This window comes from Sorex fumeus, unplaced genomic scaffold, assembly GCF_029834395.1.
Source record: "Sorex fumeus unplaced genomic scaffold, SorFum_2.1 ptg000030l, whole genome shotgun sequence".
NCBI classification, from domain to species: domain Eukaryota; kingdom Metazoa; phylum Chordata; class Mammalia; order Eulipotyphla; family Soricidae; genus Sorex; species Sorex fumeus.
The window spans coordinates 2,865,162-2,884,846 of record NW_026606087.1 but is presented as its reverse complement, the minus strand read 5'-3'; the positions used below and the strand labels follow the sequence as shown (position 1 = coordinate 2,884,846).

The window sequence follows — 19,685 nt, the reverse complement described above, 5'->3', positions numbered from 1 at the left end:
TGGTATTAGAATTGATTTTTAAAAATCTAAGATTTTGTTGACATGGAAATTTTATTACTAAATTCTTCTAAGTTTTAATATTCCTATATCACCTACTCCTATTCACTGGGCATGGTAGACTTTAGTGTATAAAATTCATAATTTTAAGCGGAAAAAATACAGTATTTTTATCTCTATAAACAACGCAATATTAAAATTACCTGTTCCACTTCTGTGATGAGTTAATTTTTATGTTTATGTTTTTATCCTATATCTAAATTATTTCTCAAAAATACGAAGAATCTAAGAAAATTACAATTCATGACAAAAGGCAGCAAGATTTTTGACTGTTTCTCAAAAAACTCAGAGTCAGCATTGATTCTGAAATTGTAAAGATGTTTGGGGATCTTGCACTCTAGTCATGATAAGGGGAAGTAACTGTGTACACCAAAACACATTAATGTCAACACTATTATCACATTATCTTAGGTATAATAAAATTTTTTTAAATATTATTTTCTGTGTATTTATTGCTAACTTAATTAAGCACATTTTAAAACAAAAAAGTTTACAATTTACTGAAGGAACAAAATGATTATATTTACTACTAATGTTTATATTTGCTTTGCTTTGTTTGTTTTGGGGCTGTGCTCGGGGCTTAATCTGCACTCAGGAATCACTCCTGGCAGGGCTCTTGGGATCAAACCCAGGTAGGCCTCATGGAAGTCAAGTGTCTGTCCACTGTACTATCTCTCTGATCTGTAAATATTTGCTTTTTAATAATATTTTTATATTTGCTCCACTTTTCCTGCAACACACTAGTTAAGTCTGTAACCATTTACATTTATTCTGTTTTGTTACCAGTGAAGCATGCCTTCCATCTATGTGTTCTCACTATCAGCTGTTTCCTGAGACTCAAATAGTATTTGCACTTGAATGAATTTGCACTCCAAAGATTTGCAGGGGGCTGGAGCAATAGCACAGTGGGTGGTGCATCTGCCTTGCACTCCCCTGACCTGAGTTCTATTCCTCCATCCCTCTCAGAGAGCCAGGCAAGCTATCGAGAGTATCTTGCCCACATGGCAAAGCCTGGCAAGCCACCCGTGACATATCTGATATGCCAAAAACAGTAACAACAAGTCTCACAATTTGTTGTGAGACGTTACTGGTGCCTATTCAAGCAAATCAATAAACAACGGGAGGACAGTGCTATAGTGCACTGCTAAGATTTGCAGGATATATTATTTAGCGGATTTTCCTTTTCATTCAGAAAACTGATTCACTCAGAATGGATTGCAGTTCATATTTTCCATTGTTCATCATAGTTCACAAAATAATCATCAAATACAAAAAATTATCATCTTTGTAGTTTGGAGTTTTCAGTGACAAACACATAGTAAACTTGGTTATGATCTTCCGTATGTATGGTACCAAAGGCTGGTTCTGAGTATGTACGAGTGCAATTACGTTATATTCCCTTTTTATCTGTTATAGCCTGAGGTGTCTTATGGCAAATACACTTCGGAAAATTATTTATTTTGCCCTGTCTTGTGGTTCTCCAGCATAGTCTTTATCAGTACCAGAGTATTTAGTTATACAAGTCTCTTGGCAATAGTTTCTTTTTTCTTTCCTCTTTTTTATTTATTTGTTTTTTCCATACTTGGTGGTGCTCAGGGCTTACTCCTGGCTCTGTGATCAGAGAGCACTCCTGTGAAGCTTGGGGGACCAGATAGGGTGTGGGGAATCAAACCCTGATTGGCCGCATGCAGGGCACGTGCCCTGACTGCTGTATTGTCTCTCTAGCCCCAGCAATAGTTTATCGTTTTTTGTGTTAGCTTTGGGAGCAGAGATCCTAACTTGCCTCTAGTTTTATCTTTTCCATTTTCGAGACAAAAACCTTCTGTTTCATACAAACATGCATTAAGTGCTTATTCTAGAAAAATTATATTAGTTTATCAAAGTTTTATATTAAATATTACAAATTTTTATGGTTTCCTGTCATTGTTTTATAAATATCAAAATAGCATGTAGAAGAATATGTAATAAATAAACATAAGCTGCTTTTAGATAGACATCATCATATGTCTAGTAATATTTCTATTTTAGGAGTTTGTGTGATGTCACAAATTGATATGCTGTTTGCATTACAATTGTTTTTGATTTAGGCTAACATGTATTATTTATTACTTTTATAGAATTAATACTTTCATTTTCCAAAGGTGACTTTTGAGACATTTGTGTTTTTTTCCTAATTGGGATACAACACAGTAAAAAAAAATGCAAACATAATAGGTCTATGCAATAATATCTTAGTGGCATGAAAATACATTAGCTCAGATGATAAGAACAGTACAGTCCTTAGGGCATTTGCCTATCCTTTCTCTCCCAATATTCCATATCATTAGCTCAAAGATATACTTTGATAAATAATGGCTAATATTTCATTATTGTTTCCTACTTTGTCTAAGTTCTATTTTGTAGACCTATTCAGCAATATTTTCATTAAAGATTTTGCTTCCTTGGATATCTCTCTTTCTGTCCTGTGTTATTTTCCTAATTATGGAACATTCCAATTAAATATGTACAAGTGCTCAAACATACTATGTTCACAAAAAAATACTATCCCCACATTCTTTGCCAAACATTGCTTATTTTATTGTCATTTACAAAATATTTCTAAAGAATTTTCACTATTTTAGTCTTTCACTTTCTAAGTTATCAATTTTCATAAAATTGATACTTCCATAAATTTGGTTTATAAGCTGAATAAATATAAAATATACACAATGTGTAGATACTAAACAAACATTGTCACCTACCTACCAATGCCACTTTGAAAATCACCAACAAAATTGAAGTTCCTTGTATGTCACTCCAACCCCACTTTGTATTTTTTTAAAATTAAAAAAAAAATTAAAAAAAAATTATTGAATCACCATGAGATAGTTACAAGCTTTCATGTTTGGGTTACGGTCACACAATGATAAAACACCCATCCCTCCACTAGTGCACATTCCCCACCACCAATATCCCTGGTATATCCCCCCCCTTGCCCACCCTCCCCCTGCCTCCTTGGCAGACACTATTCCCCATACTCTCTCTCTACTTTTGGGCATTATGGTTTGCAATACAGACACTGAAAGGTTATCATGTTCAATCCTTTATCTACTTTCTGCACACATCCCTCATCCCGACCGGTTCCCTCCAGCCATCATTTCTTAGTGATTCCTTCTCTATTCCAGCTGCCTTCTCCCTTCTGCTCATGAGGCAGGCTTCCAGCTATGGAGCAATCTACCTGTCCCATGTATCTACTATCCTTAGGTGTCAGCCTCATGTTATGTCCAATCCCACTTTGTTTTCTTTTCTCCCTTTGAGGCAATCATTATTCTGAATTTCTTCATTTGTATTACTAAATGTTTGTTTCAAGGGCCGGGAGAAAACTCAAATGGCTGAATCCATGAAAGAAGCTCCCTTTTAATCCCTGGCATCACATGACCTCAAGCCCTGCAAGCTCTGGCCTTGGCCTTGGTGACTCTATACTTCTAACTAAGCAGCACCACACCCTCCAGTTTGAGTATCAAACCATCAGGCCAATACTGGTGGGTTAAATATCTTCGGGAATATTACTTGAGTGAAACCTATACCCCTGAGCACTGCTGTTGGGTAACCTCCCGGGGGGAAATACATTTTGCTGTATATTCTTCAACACATATGAAATTTACTGTTCTGTTTCTGAGATCCATCTGTGTAGCATGGAGCTATGCTTAATTCAGTTTTACTGTTGTATTTACTAATGTATGAATATGCCAAAATTTCTTTGTTTTGTTACTGATGAGTTTTCTTATTTCCTCAATACAACTATGTGTGTATTGTCTCCTGGTGTCAAATTATCGAGCACGAGATCAAACTTTTCTTCCTGATCTGTTTGTAGATTGATATTTTTGTAAAATATACTAAAATTTATCAATGCCAAATTATAAAGATTTAAACATTTTTAATTTGGTATTTATCTTACTGTGGATTACTTTTAAATAATCTAAGATACTTAGTTACCGAGTTCCTGTATTATACATATGCTACTCTTAGGCAGAAAACATTTTCTCCAAGAAACAGTACCAGATGATCCCAATCACCTGTGGAATACAGAGAGAGAGAGAGAGAGAGAGAGAGAGAGAGAGAGAGAGAGAGAGAGAGAGAACACGGACTAGACAGTATTGAATGATGGAAGTCTTTGGCCTTGGATTACATCACTGAGATTATCAAGCAGAGGAAGAAAAGAGAAGAGAATGAAGTGGTGGAATAAAAGTAACATGAAGACAATGAGGGAAGGTGGTGGGGCACTTTGATGGAAGTGAAGTGCAGCTGTAGCAACTTAACACTATTGTTTCCGTTCGATATGCCAGACACAGTAACAACAAAGTCTCCGATGGAGACGTTACTGGGCCTGCTCGAGCAAATCGACGATCAACGGGAGGGCCTTTAATAATAATAATAATATGAATCTTAACGAAAACAATTTTTAAAATTAAATATAGAATGACCGCATTCATTTGTGGGATATAAGAAAAAAATAAGTATGATTCTAATATCCAAGGCCAGGGAAAACGGGGGCCAATAGAACTGGTAAATGGTTGGAAGCTTGCCACAAGTGTGTGTGGGGGGGTGAAGGGGAGAGAAGGGCAATTAGGACAGAGAAGGGAGCAGTATGACAATAGTTGGAAATGATCTTTTGGACAGGAACTGAGTGTTGAAAGTAGGTAAAGGGATCTACCTGATAACTCTTCAGTATCTGTATCACAAACCATAATGCCCCAAAGGGGAGATAGAGAGAGCGCTCGAGCGAGCAGAAGGTGGGTGGGTGGCAGAGAAAAACTGGGGACACTTGTGGTGAGAAATGTACACTGGTGGATGTAGACTGAAGCCCAATCATAAACAACTATGTAACTGTGTATCTCACTGTGACTCAATTAAAAAATTAAATCTCAAAAATTATAAAAATTCCAATAAAAAGGAAGTATTTTCTCCAATTTGCCAATATTCTAATTGTTCAAATTATGCAGAAGGCAGTCTACCAGCAACTTGTGGCTTTCACTTTATGTATTTTCATTTCCTAATATATGCAGGGGATTTCTCACGAAGGACTATTTTTATTCATAGACAAAAAGTGGCTGCAAGTAAGAATGAGCTAAAGAGTTAATTCAAAACCAACCTAGCAAAGACAAGCAAGAGAGAAAACCATGATAATAGAACTAATATTTACAGAGGGAATTTGTTAAGGGAGATGATCTTCAATACAGAATTCCACAGTAGAGAGATCTAAAAGGAGTAGGTCTAATAGTAAGGTTTTAAAGAAATTTTCAAAGCACTGTTAAAATAGATCTTCCGTTACCTCTCATGTTAGCAGTGGCTTTTGAGTAGGCTTCCTGGGAATGATCTAAATACATAGGAACATTTCTCAGAATATAAGCTAACATTGCTCTTATTAGCAGAAGTAGGCTATTTTCAGTGTTCTCAATCTTATTTTCATTATCGTTCCCCCCCCCAGAGGTCTGAAGACATTTGCACACCCCCATAATCATCCCTCTTCCTCTATGAGATTTTAATATCAAAGATATAAATAGATCTGTTCAAATACAGTGGGGCTTGGAGAAGGCCACAACCCATCTTAATATTTTTAATTTTTTTTGGTTCTGCCTCAAACCAATTTTTAAAAATTGTATTTTATTCTAGACACTGTAGTTTACAATGTTGTTAACAGTAGGGTTTGTTGGGTAAGTCTTTCTGGTACCACAATTTCCAACATAATGTCTACTTCCTCTACCACTGTCCCAACATGCTCCATCCCAATCTATTCTAGCTACCCTCCCCAACAGTTCTCATTTCTGTTGCTTTTGGGCATTTATTATATGCCTGCCATTTTTCTTTATATTCCGTATATATGAGATAGATCATTTTGTCCTCTTCTTCTGACTAACTTTACTCAGTATTTTCTCCAAATAGCAGCAAATTACATGATTTCATCTTTAGGTACAAGTAGTATTCCATTTTGTATATGTATCATAGTTTCTATATGGGAGAGATTAGACATTCATATACTAAGAATGAGTACTTGGCATAAAATTGAGTAACAGAGATGAGGTGGGAACGGGTTGGGAGGGGGGCTTGGGGGAGTAGTATGAATCTATGTGAAGAAAGTAGAGGCCCAGAGAAATATAGTACAGCGGATAAGGTACTTGCCTTGCACGTGGTGACTCAGTCCCTGGTACCACATATGTCACCATGATTGATCTCTGAGTATAGAAACTTGAGTAAGCTCCAAGCAACACTGGCTGAGGAAAGGAAGGAAGAGGGGAGGGAAGGAGGACCTTGGAAACATGCTTGAGTTGCCAAAAGCCACTTACACTAAAGAATTGGAGAAATTAAGTATATTGGTATTGTGGAAAAAAACTGTTGAATAGGCAAGTTTGTATTCAGAATGCAACTTGGTAAATTTAATTTTATCTTGTACACTTTATTTGGAGACCTATTACATGGTGCTCTCTTCATTCTTGTCTATTTTGTACTTTTCTTGGTGAACTTGAAAGCAAGGATTATGTAACTGAGATGTGATCCAGTACTCAGAGTGCATGCCTTGAATCTATAGGCCTTGAGTTCACTCCTATAGGCACCATAGAGAAATAATAATGAATCAATGAAATCTGAGCTGTCATGATGATGGGGCATAATGGTGAATATGCTAACTGACATCCACAATCTCCAAGAAACTGACAGGCTAACATTAGGAGAGAAGCGTAGCAACTGGGTATGAAAAGTCAACTGTTGAAGAATAGCATGGGAAAGACTTAATGGGCACGTTCTTAGGAAGTTATTAACATCTTAAACTCACTGAATCTAGAATGTATGCTGATTAATCACAACCTAAAAATAGTATCAGCACCTTTCCTAGGGCCATGTTAAATACTGTAATGAGTCTTCTGAAATATACTAAGTACATGGTCATATATCACTGGTTTATGAGTTTTTTTTTAACATGTTGTATGTCTAGATTTTTCTTGAGTGAAGAAAAGATTTCTTTTCCTAGCAAGATATGACCTACTAGTATGTTGAAAAGGAGATGATGATAATGACCTACACTACTTTTCTGAGTAATTACAGAGGTTGGATGTATTATCTATAAAATAAGGGTCAGCACATTACAGTCCAATGGCAAAATCCTTCCAGCATGTTTTCCGGATTCTCTCTCCCTCTTCCTCTCTTTCTCCCTCTCTCTCTCTCTCTCTCTCCCCCCCCCCCCTTGGTTTGGCACTAAGTGGCAGAGATCTGTAGTCTAGCCCATTATTATAAACTGATTGCCTGATGTCTGATCAGAGAGGAAAATTGTAAAATAGAACCTACATTCCAGCCCCTTGCTGAGACCACTGTAGTCAAATAGGCCTACCGTAATAATTGGGATCAATCAGGGACTTCCACATGCAAAGAATGTACTGTTCTATGAACAGTGTTGTTTTTTTAGCAGTGAGTGCTTTGGGACATTTTCCCTGCCTTTGTCTCCTTCCAAAACTTCAAGAGCAGATTTTCCTCTGTTGAGACTGGCTTGCCAAAATAGTATAAAAACTGAGTATTCTTGGTCGGGGTGGGGGGTACTAAGTAGAACTTTGTGCTAGTGTCTTACTCCAGGCAAACCAAAATTTTTAAATTCTGGACAGTAAAATTCTTTTTTCATCTCTGCAGTAGTGGTATTTTAGTTAGCAGGTAGAACTGATAGGATCTTGTTTTTTTGTTGTGAAACAAAAACAAGGATTATGCGACAGAGATTTTACATGTCTTGGAGAGTCTAAAATATTTACTGTCTGCCCTTTTCCAGAAGAAATCTGTCAACTCTAGATAAAATATTGGACCAATAATAATTTAAGATCTTTTGCAATCAGAAGATTTAAGACCAAGGACAAGAAACAACACACAAAATTCAGTTGACAAAAAAATACAGATAACAAGTTAAATTTCAAAATGAAGGATCAAAACTATGAGATGACAGTTTTGGTCTATTTAGCCTTCACTGTGATTAATGACAGAAAGCAGTTATAGCTTGCTAGTTTTCTCTTTGTTCATGGTGTGCTCTATTGGGTGGCTGGGAAAGGCACAAACAAGCTTACCTGGGACTTAGTTACTATTCGTAGCCAATAAAAAAAGACAAAGGGGGAAAACCAATTCTAATTATCTGCATATCAAAAGGGATTCATGTTACATATTATAAATCCATTATTTACACTTGCCATAACCATAACCACAGCTGTTTAAAGTGCTTTTTGACAGAAGAGGCTTGTTGATAAAGAAATAGCACCATCCATTGGCAGTGATTTAAGATGATAAATAATATTTGAGAGGTTGGAAATTGGAACGTGGCTCACTGTTCATTTGCTTTATATTTGGAAAAGGACTGTTATTTGCCTTATTTTTTGTTGGAAGAACATAATTTGGGATATATTCCATATTTTTCTTTTGGAATAATAAATATTTTGGATAATAATTTTGAATACAGCTTATTTTAGTGACTTTATTCTGAAGATTTTGTCTAGAGATAGTTTTTATTCTCATGTTTTTCAACTCTGTTCTCAAACTTTAAGTTGTTCCAGGTATTTATAGTTGAAGACGTCTAATTTCATCTTTATATTTGTTTAGTTTTGGTTTCTAATTAAGTGATTTTTTTTTCCAGATGATTCTTTGGGATTGGGACTTGAAGCAATGGTATAAGCCTCACTATCAGGTAAATCTTATGTAATTATTAATATGTATAAACTTTCATCACTTAAAAGTTTCTCTAATAAGACTTATGTATCATAAGATTTTCTTTAAGAAAACTAGAATTTTTATTTAGGAGGATTTTTTACCTCTACACCCTATAGTCACCACCTTGATAGCAATAGTTTTCACTTAGTTATGAACTCAGAAATGTTGAATCTCCCTCTCCTCCTGGGGGCCTCCAGGGCTACACTCAGCAGTGTTCAAGGAACAAAATAAAATCCAGGTTTGCTGCATGCTAAGCAAGTACCCTAACCACTATACAATTTCCTCTTCCTACATATTGTTATTTAGACCAGGGTTTAAAGTAGGCTAAATTTCTCTTCAGTGTAATGAAATTTTCTATCTACTAAATAAGTAATTTCCCTTTTTTTTTCCTCTAGAATTCTGGAAGTGGAAGTGGAGTCGATCTTTCCGTGCTAAACGAGGCTCGCAATATGGTGTCAGATCTTCTAATTGACCCAAACCTTCCCCCACAAGTCATTTCTTCCCTACGGAGTATCAGTAGCTTGATGGGTGCTTTCTCAGGTTCCTGTAGGCCAAAGATTAATCCTCTCACACCATTTCCTGGATTTTACCCATGCTCCGAAATAGAAGACCCGGGCGAGAAAGGAGATCGAAAAGTTCACAAGGTTAAAACACAATAATCAGTCCTATTTATCACATTTAGTGGTATTTCCAAATTTAAAACCGTTACTTTAAATATGAGAGAAAAACAGAATTTTTTTCTCATTTTTTTTAGTACAGTATCTATTTCTAATACAGTACATTGAGCTGCTTGGGACTTCAGGGGCAGTTATAATCCTGAGTAACTATACCGGGACCTTCAGTTTTTATTCTGTACAACATTGTTATAGTGAGCAATTACTGATTTTCACTTTTTAAAAGTGTTACTCACATCCTCTTCCTTCTTTCTTACTGGAGATGGGTTTAACTCAACAGCCATTTTTACATCATTTGATATGGGATTCATTTCTGTTTAGATATCAATCCCTCGAAATTGGATTTACTTTTAAAAATAATACTGTTCTAAATAGGCATAAAATAAGCCATTCAAAGTTCTTGCACTTATCTTATTCAACTATGTCAGTACCAAAATCAATATTTAAGATTATTACTTTACTAGAAACATTTGAGATAATTCTAATTCAGCTTGTTCTGCAGGTAGAGAAATGAAAATTAAATAAGTCAGCTAATTTTGTTTATTGTAATATTTTATATAGAACTTAATAAAAAATACAAGTACAATAAGGCCATGAACACAAATGTTTTTTCAGTTCATGGCTTTACACTTGCCTTGGGCACTTTTTAAACACTGGGATATAATTCAGGTCTAAAGCTTTTTGTTTTTAAAAAGTACATAATTATATCTATATTCATCAAAAACTAAAAATATTTTTCTCACCTATGCTATTTAAGAGCTGGAGACATAGAAACACTCTACACTGTAGCACTGTCCTCCAGTTGTTCATCGATTTGCTGGAGTGGGTACCAGTAACGTCTCCATTATGAGACTTGTTACTGTTTTTGGCATATCGAATACCCCATGGGGAGCTTGCCAGGCTTTGCCGTGCAGGCGGGATACTCTCGGTAGCTTGCCGGGCTCTCTGAGAGGGACGGAGGAATCGAACCCGGGTCAGCTGCATGCAAGGCAAATGCCCTACCGGCTGTGCTGTAAAATACTGATGAAACTAATAAACTATGTTCTTTCTTTCCTTTTAGATAATGTGTATTTGTTATTAAATCCTCAAATACTGAACTACATTTATCAAGGCACAGTGGTAGGGCGTTCGCCTTACAAGTGGCCAACATGGCCGACCCGAGTTCGATTCCTCCGCCCCTCTCGGAGAGCCTGGCAAGCTACTGAGAGTATTCGATATGCCAAACACAGTCACAACAAAGTCTCCAATGGAGACGTTACTGGGCCCGCTCGAGCAAAAATAATATGCAATTAAAAATTAGCTAATATTTTGTCGGGGGCAGCACTAGTATAGCAGATGAAAAGCTTGCTGAGCATGGTCCCCCAGTACCCCCAAAGTCATCCCTGATCAAGAGTCCATGAGCACAGCTGGCTATGACCCCAAAACCAAAACCAAAAAAACTGCCAAAACCCATGGTATTTAGTTGTTTTGGTAATAGCTGTACCTACAATCATAATTTTGGTAATAGCTGTACCTACAATCATAAGCACCCAAAAAGAGGGGTAACTATAGATTTAAGTTAATACTCACTTATTCCTCTTCATTTGTATTTCCCATTGACATTTGATATTTAGAACAGTAATTTTGAAAAATAGCAATTGAAAGTATTAATCATAGAAACTATAATACTATAATTACATTTATTACTGTTTATTGTGTAGAAAAGTGTACCAATGCATTTCATAAGCATATTAATGTGAAACAGTGTTTAAATGTTTCACTTCCTGAATATTCTGGTTAATCTTATTTTTGCTACTGAAATATACTGACAGAATTAAGAAGGAATTAACCCTTATTTATTTTCTTTGTGTTCTTTAAGCTTCTTATGAAATTCTACTTATTTGTCACTGATTTTGGAAAACATAAAAAAAAAATCCTGTCGTTACTTCAGAGAAAAGCAATAACATTGATTAAAAAGTTAATAAGGAAAAAGGAGCTGGCTCAGATAATTTAATGTAAATCACTTGTCCTAAATTATAGCCTTAAAGGACTATATTACAAAAAGAACTTTTCACTATAAGCCTACCCAGGAGCCTTTATAAATCAACACTCTTTGCAAAGTTTGAATATAAGAAATATTTATCTGCAGATTTATCAGTTCTGCATAAATTTTAATAATGTATATATTCTCAAAGGTCAATAAAGGACATTTCTGTGTGGATTTTTTTGGTTTTTTGTTCTTGTGCCACACAGAATGGCTTACTCCTGGCACTATGTACAGGATCACTCCTGCAGACAGAGTGCGGTGCCAGAATACATTGCCAGGGATTAAATCAGCTTGTCTGTGTGCTAGAGAAGCACCTTAACCCCTATACCATCTCCCTGGCCAAACTAAAGGAAAATTCTGGCAAACCAAACAGTTGAATCAGCTGAGAATATTTTTTTTAATTATGATAAAAGATATTTTGGAATTAATTATTGATTCTGAAGGCAGCTCAGAATTCTGCAGGATCTCCAAATTAATCTCTCTATATTACTATTGTATTAAACACAGGAAAGATTTAGAGTGTAGGGCTGACAGACAGTAATTCTTAATACTGAGTTTAATCTCCAGTTTTTTTAAGGGTGTATCTTACCTACCTACTTTTAAAAAATTATAAATTATCTCATTTTTATGAAACTATAAGATGTGCAAAAGAGAAAAAAAAACCTTTAGGGAGTTGAGAATTTTTTTTTACTAAAAAAGAAGATAAATATAACTGTATAGAATGTGAAATCTGGAATAAAAATGACAAATTTTCAGAATTTCTTAATAAAATGTTTCTCCTTTATATGTTTAAAATGTATTATTTGGTGTTTGTACCATCTTTACTAAAAGGTCACAATTTTAACCACTCTATAATTACTCATCAGGGCTTAAACAGTAGAAATAGCTTATCAACTCCACAGTTGAGGAGAAGCTCAGGAACTTCAAGTCTGCCACTGTTTGAACAATCTTCTTCAAGATGGGAACGCAATGGCAAGAAGACTCATCAAGAATTTGGCATTTCAAGGTAATCCAGAGCTCTTTATCTATTTATTTGTTTGTTTGTTTTGGGAGCCAAATGAAAAACCTGGCTCTGCACTCAGAAATCACTCCTGTTGGTGCTCGTGTGACCATATGGGATGCTGGAGATTGAACCTGGGTCAGCTGCGTGCAAGGCATATGCCTATCTGCCGTTCTATGGCACTGTCACCATCCCCAGAAACTTTTAAAGAGACCTGAATCTAATAGTCTATTTTGCATCTGTGAATGAACTTTGAAATGATACAATAAGCAGAAAAGAACAGTTGAAACTTCCTGAAACAGGAACTGATTTTTCAAAAGAAGCTTAAAAAGAAGACTACTCCCCAACAATAGGTAAAATGGGTGTAAAGCATGTTGGGAACTTGAACTTGCAAAATACGAATTGGGGAAGCAGTTTAAAAAAACTAGGATCAGGGTGAGAAGGAGAATGATAGTTTGCCCTGCATGCCTGCAGCCAATTCAGCATCTATCCCTGGAACCCCGTATGGTCCATCCAGCCCACCAGGAGTGATCCCTGAGCACAGAATGAGGACTAAGCCCTGAAACTAGTTGGGTGCTCCTTTGCACCCTCACTAAGAAACTTGGATCAATTTAGGTCTGAATACGGGGAGATTTTTTAATTGGGATAGGTGGCAGTTAGAGACAGCTATCAGTCCGATGGCTGTTACACAGAGGTAGGTTAACAGTGACTGCTGGTGAAAGAACACCTTCCCAGGGTGCATCTCAGACACTAGATTCTTCAAAGTCCCAAGATTCTTCAAATGCTGTTCATGCTGAAGAACTAAGATCTTGGATGTAGAATTCTATAGTCTTTTGGATTACTTGGGACTAAACCGTGCTTACTTTTACAAATGAAAGGGAAGTGGTGAATACAGAAGCTAAGTTTTCTGAATGTTACCCAGTTACCCTGATAACAAAGTATTCAATATTTTCCCCTTCACAGTCTAGGAATATTTTGATCTCTTGTATCTAAGCCTACTTAGCCACAAGATAATAAAATTGAGATTAATATATATTTCCTATTCAACCACTGTTACTACTGCTCTTGTGCTTTGGTTAACTTGAGATTTGTTACACATTTGAATCAGTAGATGGCAGAATTGGATCACAGCTGTTCATCTGGTAAGCGCTTATGTTGACATTTATATTTGAAATAGATTCAGATAATTATACTTTTTTAGTCTTCTGTCATTAATTTGAATCTTATAATTTACATACGAGCATATGAAGTCTTTTATTTGACAAAATCAGATAAAATGATTTAAAGTCTAATGTATTTAAATATGATGGGTACAGAAAAATGAGCTTCAGTTCACTTTGCCTGGAGCATGTCTATACAATAATCTTTTCTTTTGCCATTAAATGGAAACTGTAGAATACGGGGAAGTGAATGATGCTATAAATGAAAAATATTATAGCTATCTCTTAACCACAGGAAATGTCATGTTGAGAGTATGATTGGATTTAAGAAAAAATAATGAAAATGTTTGTTTTTTAGTATTTTGTCATATTGATGTCAAAGAAATTGCGTTTGCAATTAAAGAAACATGCGACATATGGAATTTACTTCATTTCCCCCCCCCTCCTGCCTTTAAGATTAATATTTAAATAGAAATATGTTCCACAAAGGGGAATGCCCTGCCACAGAGGCAGGGTGGGAGGGGGGGTGGGGGGAAATGGGCACTGGTGGAGGGATGGGTATTTGATCATTGTATGACCGAAACTCAAGCACAAAGATTTGTAAATCTACAACTGTACCTCATGGTGCTTCACTAATAAAAAAAAAAAGAAATATGTTCCAAAGGAAATTATCTTCAATTCTAAGTAGTATTAGTGTACTGGTAAAAGTAGGAAGATCCAATATATTTAGTTTATATTAAAACAAAACCATATAGGAAAAGGAAAAATTAAGAGACATCACTAACTTGGGTAACTTTGTGGTAAAGTTCATATTATGCATGTCTGAAGCCACGTGTTTTGATGTAGATCCCTAACACCAAAATAATGAAACAGCAACAACCAAAGCGTATATGCCTCATTAGAGGCTTAGAAATTCTAAAAACAAAAAATTGGTATTTTGAGGGCTGTTTTTACAAATAAAAAATTGAAGGTGGGGGGATTTGATCATACCAGCAGTTGCCAGGGCTAACTCCTGACTGTGCTAGGGAGACTATATGTGCTGCCAGAGATCAAACCTGATTTAACATTGTGCAAGGCAAGTGTCTTAACTCTTGTACCATCTCTCCTGTGCAGTAATTATTGTTATATAAACACTGTATTAAAGAGATGAAAGAGGGATTTTTCTGGGTGAGAAAAATTATAGCTTCTCAGCATGAAATTTCCAATGTGTTCTGAATGCAAAGAAATACAGGAGTAAATGAAACACAGCCACTGTTTCTTCAGAAATACAAGACCAGTTCTGTCTCAAAGAAATGTCTATAATAGCGAGAATAGTTCATAGCTGCAGTGTCTGATATGGTAGCCCCTCCCTACATATGGCTATTAATCACAGAGATTTGTGTGTCTCCTTAATACAGTTAAGGAGCTGAGCTAAATTAATAAAACTATAACATGTCATGTGACTTTCATAGACATGACAATCATATTTGACTGTATAGCTATAGAACTGTAATGTATAGTGATGCTTTTTTGTTGATGAACTTTTAGGTTTTACTATCACAAGACAAACAGATGTGTGATTCTAGAATCATAAGACATTCATTTTCAGTAAATTACTTAAGAACTGAGATCACATAACCTAGATTTTGAGTCTTTATTTGAATGCAGACTATTCACTGGATTCTGATCAGTCTCTGATTTAAATCTGACCCTATGATGTTAGAACCATTTTAATGTTCAGCCTCACAGTCCCCAAACTATTTTGAAATCAAATGTCTCATATCTCCAGTTGCTTTTCCTCTATTTCTGTTTTCTGTCCTTCTTTCCTGAGTGCTGGTACCCTGTTGAGTGGTGGCTTAGAAAATTGACTTATCAGAAAACTTATTTTTGCATTTTGTTACCTTGTTCAGCAGATATATGTCAAGATTATCTAAGAATTTTTTCTCCTCTCTAGTCCTTCTTTCTTTACCTGCATCATTTTATGCTTTATGATTTTTTTATCTGGATTCTTAATTGAATTTGCCATTTCTAATATCTTGACTCACCCTGCACTCTCCAACTTGCTATCTTCTTTAGATAAAACTTTTATTTTATGACTTTTCTAGTCATTACAGGTATCTTATATATTCCTATAAAATAGTACTTAAATTTTTAGGCTAGGATACAAAACCCAAATATTCCCTCATGACAAAGTAGCATCTTTACTTAAAAAAATTAAGTGAACTAAAGAAAAGGTACTCAAAGCTCTCTAGGTAAAAGCAAAAAGCATTTAACTTGTTTTAGACTATTCTTCGATGCTTCTTGATATTATCTGTACTTGAAACTGCCCTTGAAAATTATGCTAAAGGGACTGGAATGATACTACAGTTTGTAGGGCTGGCCAGAATCCCTAAGGCCTGATCTCTGCCAGGAGAAAGGGTGGGGTGCTGGAAGGGAGGAAGGGTGAAAGAAAGAAGGGAGGAAGGGAAGGAGGGAAGAAGGAAGGAAGGCAAGAAGGAAGGGAGGTAGGGAGGCAGGGAGGAGTTTGTTTTGGTTTTTCAAAATGTTTTTATATCGAAATACTTTCATGTATACACCATTATAAATCAACAGCTGTATATACTAACAAATGAATAATTTTTTGAGTGTTAAGAGTATAACGTCTAGCAGTAGAAAACTCTTTCCCTCTTATTTTTATTGAGATAACATGGTATACTAGAACTCCCTTATTTTATACTGTACTCATACTTCACCACTCCTACCACCAGAGTCAGTGACCTGCCACCAATGTCCTACTGTCCCTTCTCTGGATCTGAACTTTCTTTAAGTTAGGGAAGAACTGAGTCTTTTTTTGCAAGATGAGAAGTAAAAAATACATAATAAAGTGGAGGTCAAAACTGGTCACTCAGAGTTCCAAGGGCAATTTAGGGAAAAAACAAATAATTTGGCATCAGGTCTAACTTTCAAAAAATGAATTCTTAGTAAAGCCTGGAGGAAGTGACTTTCCTAACTGCTTCAGGATTCACAGCAGCAGTGGAAATAGGATATGTTCATGCTTCTTTCTGCTTCATCTTTGTCAAGCTTTTTACCTACCTCTATCATTAAACACTCTTCAGTAGTTTTTTTGTGCATACACACAGACTATTTATATGCCAGTCCTGAATTTCATTATGCACAGCTTAACAGATCTATATGCAATGTATTAACTACTGGTTTTTAAATTGATAAAGCCAAACAATATATTTCACAATATTAACCAAAAAAGGCCCTCTTTTTTTCTATTAAAATAAAACTTCTCTTGAATACATTAAATTGGATTTTTTCCAGTACAACAGCTAAAGCATAAGTATTAATTAAAAAATGAAAACTAGAGTTCAGTCAAACTGGCATGGCAACAGAAATATCACAGAGAAAAAAGTGAATGTTAGAATATCACTGCTCTAATAGGATTGCTACATTTAAAATTTTACATGTACTCTTAAATATTCTAGCACAAAATGTTAATACCTTTTTGCATATACAAGTATAGCTCTCATATTTATATACATACATATTTTTCTATATAGGAAATGTTTCTTTTAGCTCACACAAGACAGAAATATTTATCAAAGAGAGCTAATATCCTGATGGCAAAATAGGTTATGTAAACATTCAGTCTTCACCAGACAACCAAATGGCTGCCATTTGAGAAAAACACTGCTATTTTCTCAAATAACAGAATAGAGGGAGGAATCTGAAGCAAACCCTGAAACACAGTGATTCTGGAAGGACAGCACTTTTTTGCTGCTTAGAAGCTATTCTCACTGTAGTGCTCTGGGGTCTGTCCTTATGTTGCTTGGAGGTTCAACCAGTACAAGATGGACCCCGCTCCTCCTGTATGCACATTAATCCTTTGAGCTATTTCTCATCTGGAAGGGCAGCATTTTATGCAAGGTCATTCAGCATTCCTCTGCCAGAGCTATTTGGATAAGGCAAATGTCTTCAGCTCTTATTTGGCTCAGAATATTTAAATACCTCCCTTAAATCTGAATGACCGCCTAATGGGAAAAAGGATTCTAGGTTGAAGGTTTCTCTTCATTCAGTACGTTAACTCTACCACTCCATTCGTTACTGCCTGTAGAAGTTTTGTGAGAGAAGTATCTTATGATTTTGTTATTTCTCTTCTGCTTTAGGTTTTGTTTTCTCTTGCTGCTCTAAGGAGTTTACCTCTTTCTGGTTCCCGACATTTTGATTACAATGTGTCCTGATGATCTGTTTATTTTGTTTGGTACTCTCTGGGTCTCAGGGATCTACACACGTCTCCCTCAGACCGGGGAAGGTCTCAGCTATTAGCTCTCCCATGAGCTGTTCTTCTCTTTCTCTTTGTCCTCTTTCTAACATTAGTGTAATGCACAGATTCATTCTCTCTCTCTCTCTCTGCCCTCTCTGCTCTCCCACTCTCTCTCTGCCTTTTGGATCACACCTGGCGATGCTCTGGGGTTACCCCTGGCTCTGCACTCAGGAATTACTCCTGGCAGTGCTCGGGGGATGATATGGAATGCTGGGGATCCTGGGAATTGAACTGGGTTGGCCACAGGCAAGGCAAACACCATACCCATTGTCACTCCAGCCCCAGATTATTTCTCTTTTTAATGTCCACTAAATATTTTATCTTTTCTTCCATTTTTAACAGTTCCCTTCACTTACCTCTTTATGTCTTCTGCTTTGTCTTCCAGCACACTGATCTGGTTTTCAGCTCCCTCACTTCTCTTGCTGTGACTTGTTACTGTATTCCTTACCTCCTTAATTTCTAATTGAATAAATTATTTTCAACGTCTTGTATCTGTCTTTCTCGATGGTGCTTAGGGTACCATGAGGTAGTGTGTATTAAATCAGTGGTTCCATCATGTACTCCAGTCCTTAGATATCTTCCAGGCCTATTTCCAAAAGTCTTTGAAGACTGGTCTTAGAGGTCACTTCCCAAGAATAATTAATACCCTGACATCTTTCTTTTCTGTTAGTCTTCTAAGAAAAAATATGTTTCAGCTCTGAGTTTCCTAAACTCTTTTGCCTCTCATGACATTTTTCATTTGCTGAGGCCTACTTGATTCTTGTTTTTGGAATTACATTAAAATATCATTGAAGATAAATACATGCTTAGCAAATGTCCTGAAGTGATGTGTTATCCATATGGGATTATGAGATAGCTGAGATAGTCAACACTGCCTTCCTATTAACTTTTAGACCTAGGACGAGTTTTTCTGGTTAGGAAGTTACAGGAAAGTTAACTAATGTTTTTATGGGTTAGCTGTGAACTAATTTTAGATCTCTGAGTTACAATATTAATACTGAAGATAAAAAGAAAAACTAAATGGCTAAGGATGTAGAATGAACAAAGCACATATTTAGAACTGAGAACCAGTCCCTTTGAAAAGATTTTCTGAAGGGAAAAATGGCAGATTTTTCTCTCTCCAGTTTATGAGGTAAGTATAGTGAGTACCGCACAACAGTTAATATCCAATGGGACTCCTAGTCTGTCTTGTCTTCTGCTTTCTTAATGTTTTATATTATATAAAACACAAATTTGATATTTTTAACTGGGTGTATGTTTACTAGTGCTAAGATAAAAATTAATGCAATGTCTGGAACTGCTAACAATCTATAACTTATCATGCACCTCTCAATCTAAACCACTAACTATATATTTCATTTATTTGAGAAGATCATGTTCCATGCTAGGAAAACATAGATCTGTTCTGAAAAAGAAATATGTCATTATTTCCAGTATTAAGCAGGAAGTAGACTTTGGTAGAGTACACAGTTTTCTGTTTGGATACTGACCTGGCTGATACAGTTATTTTGCTTCTCCAATCTCCAGTTCATATGTAGACAATAAATACTCAAATATAAAGAATGAACATTGCTAGGGTATGTGTTTATTATATTTGTATATAGCCTCATTTTAACCGTCAACAAATTATACCTACTGTCTTTAAAAAATGGATTCTAAAGACCAGAGATGTTATTTTCGAAGGTTTTCATTCTATTCTAAGTGTCACCTTTTAATATAGAGAAAGCACACAAAAACTCAGAATTGTTTCTGGAGAAAGAGCATTAACTTT

General features: G+C 35.9%; 1 protein-coding gene across 2 annotated transcripts in view; it reads left to right on the top strand.

Moving 5' to 3' along the window:
- The window catches only part of PDE3B (phosphodiesterase 3B), a 134,013-nt gene that overhangs the window by 71,186 nt on the left and 43,142 nt on the right, over positions 1–19,685 (top strand). For both annotated transcript variants that reach the window (XM_056115886.1, XM_056115885.1), the window contains exons 2-4: positions 8,693–8,743; positions 9,162–9,410; positions 12,333–12,472. In XM_056115886.1, coding sequence (XP_055971861.1) covers positions 8,693–8,743; positions 9,162–9,410; positions 12,333–12,472 — 440 coding nt within the window. The remainder of the gene's footprint in view (positions 1–8,692; positions 8,744–9,161; positions 9,411–12,332; positions 12,473–19,685) is intronic.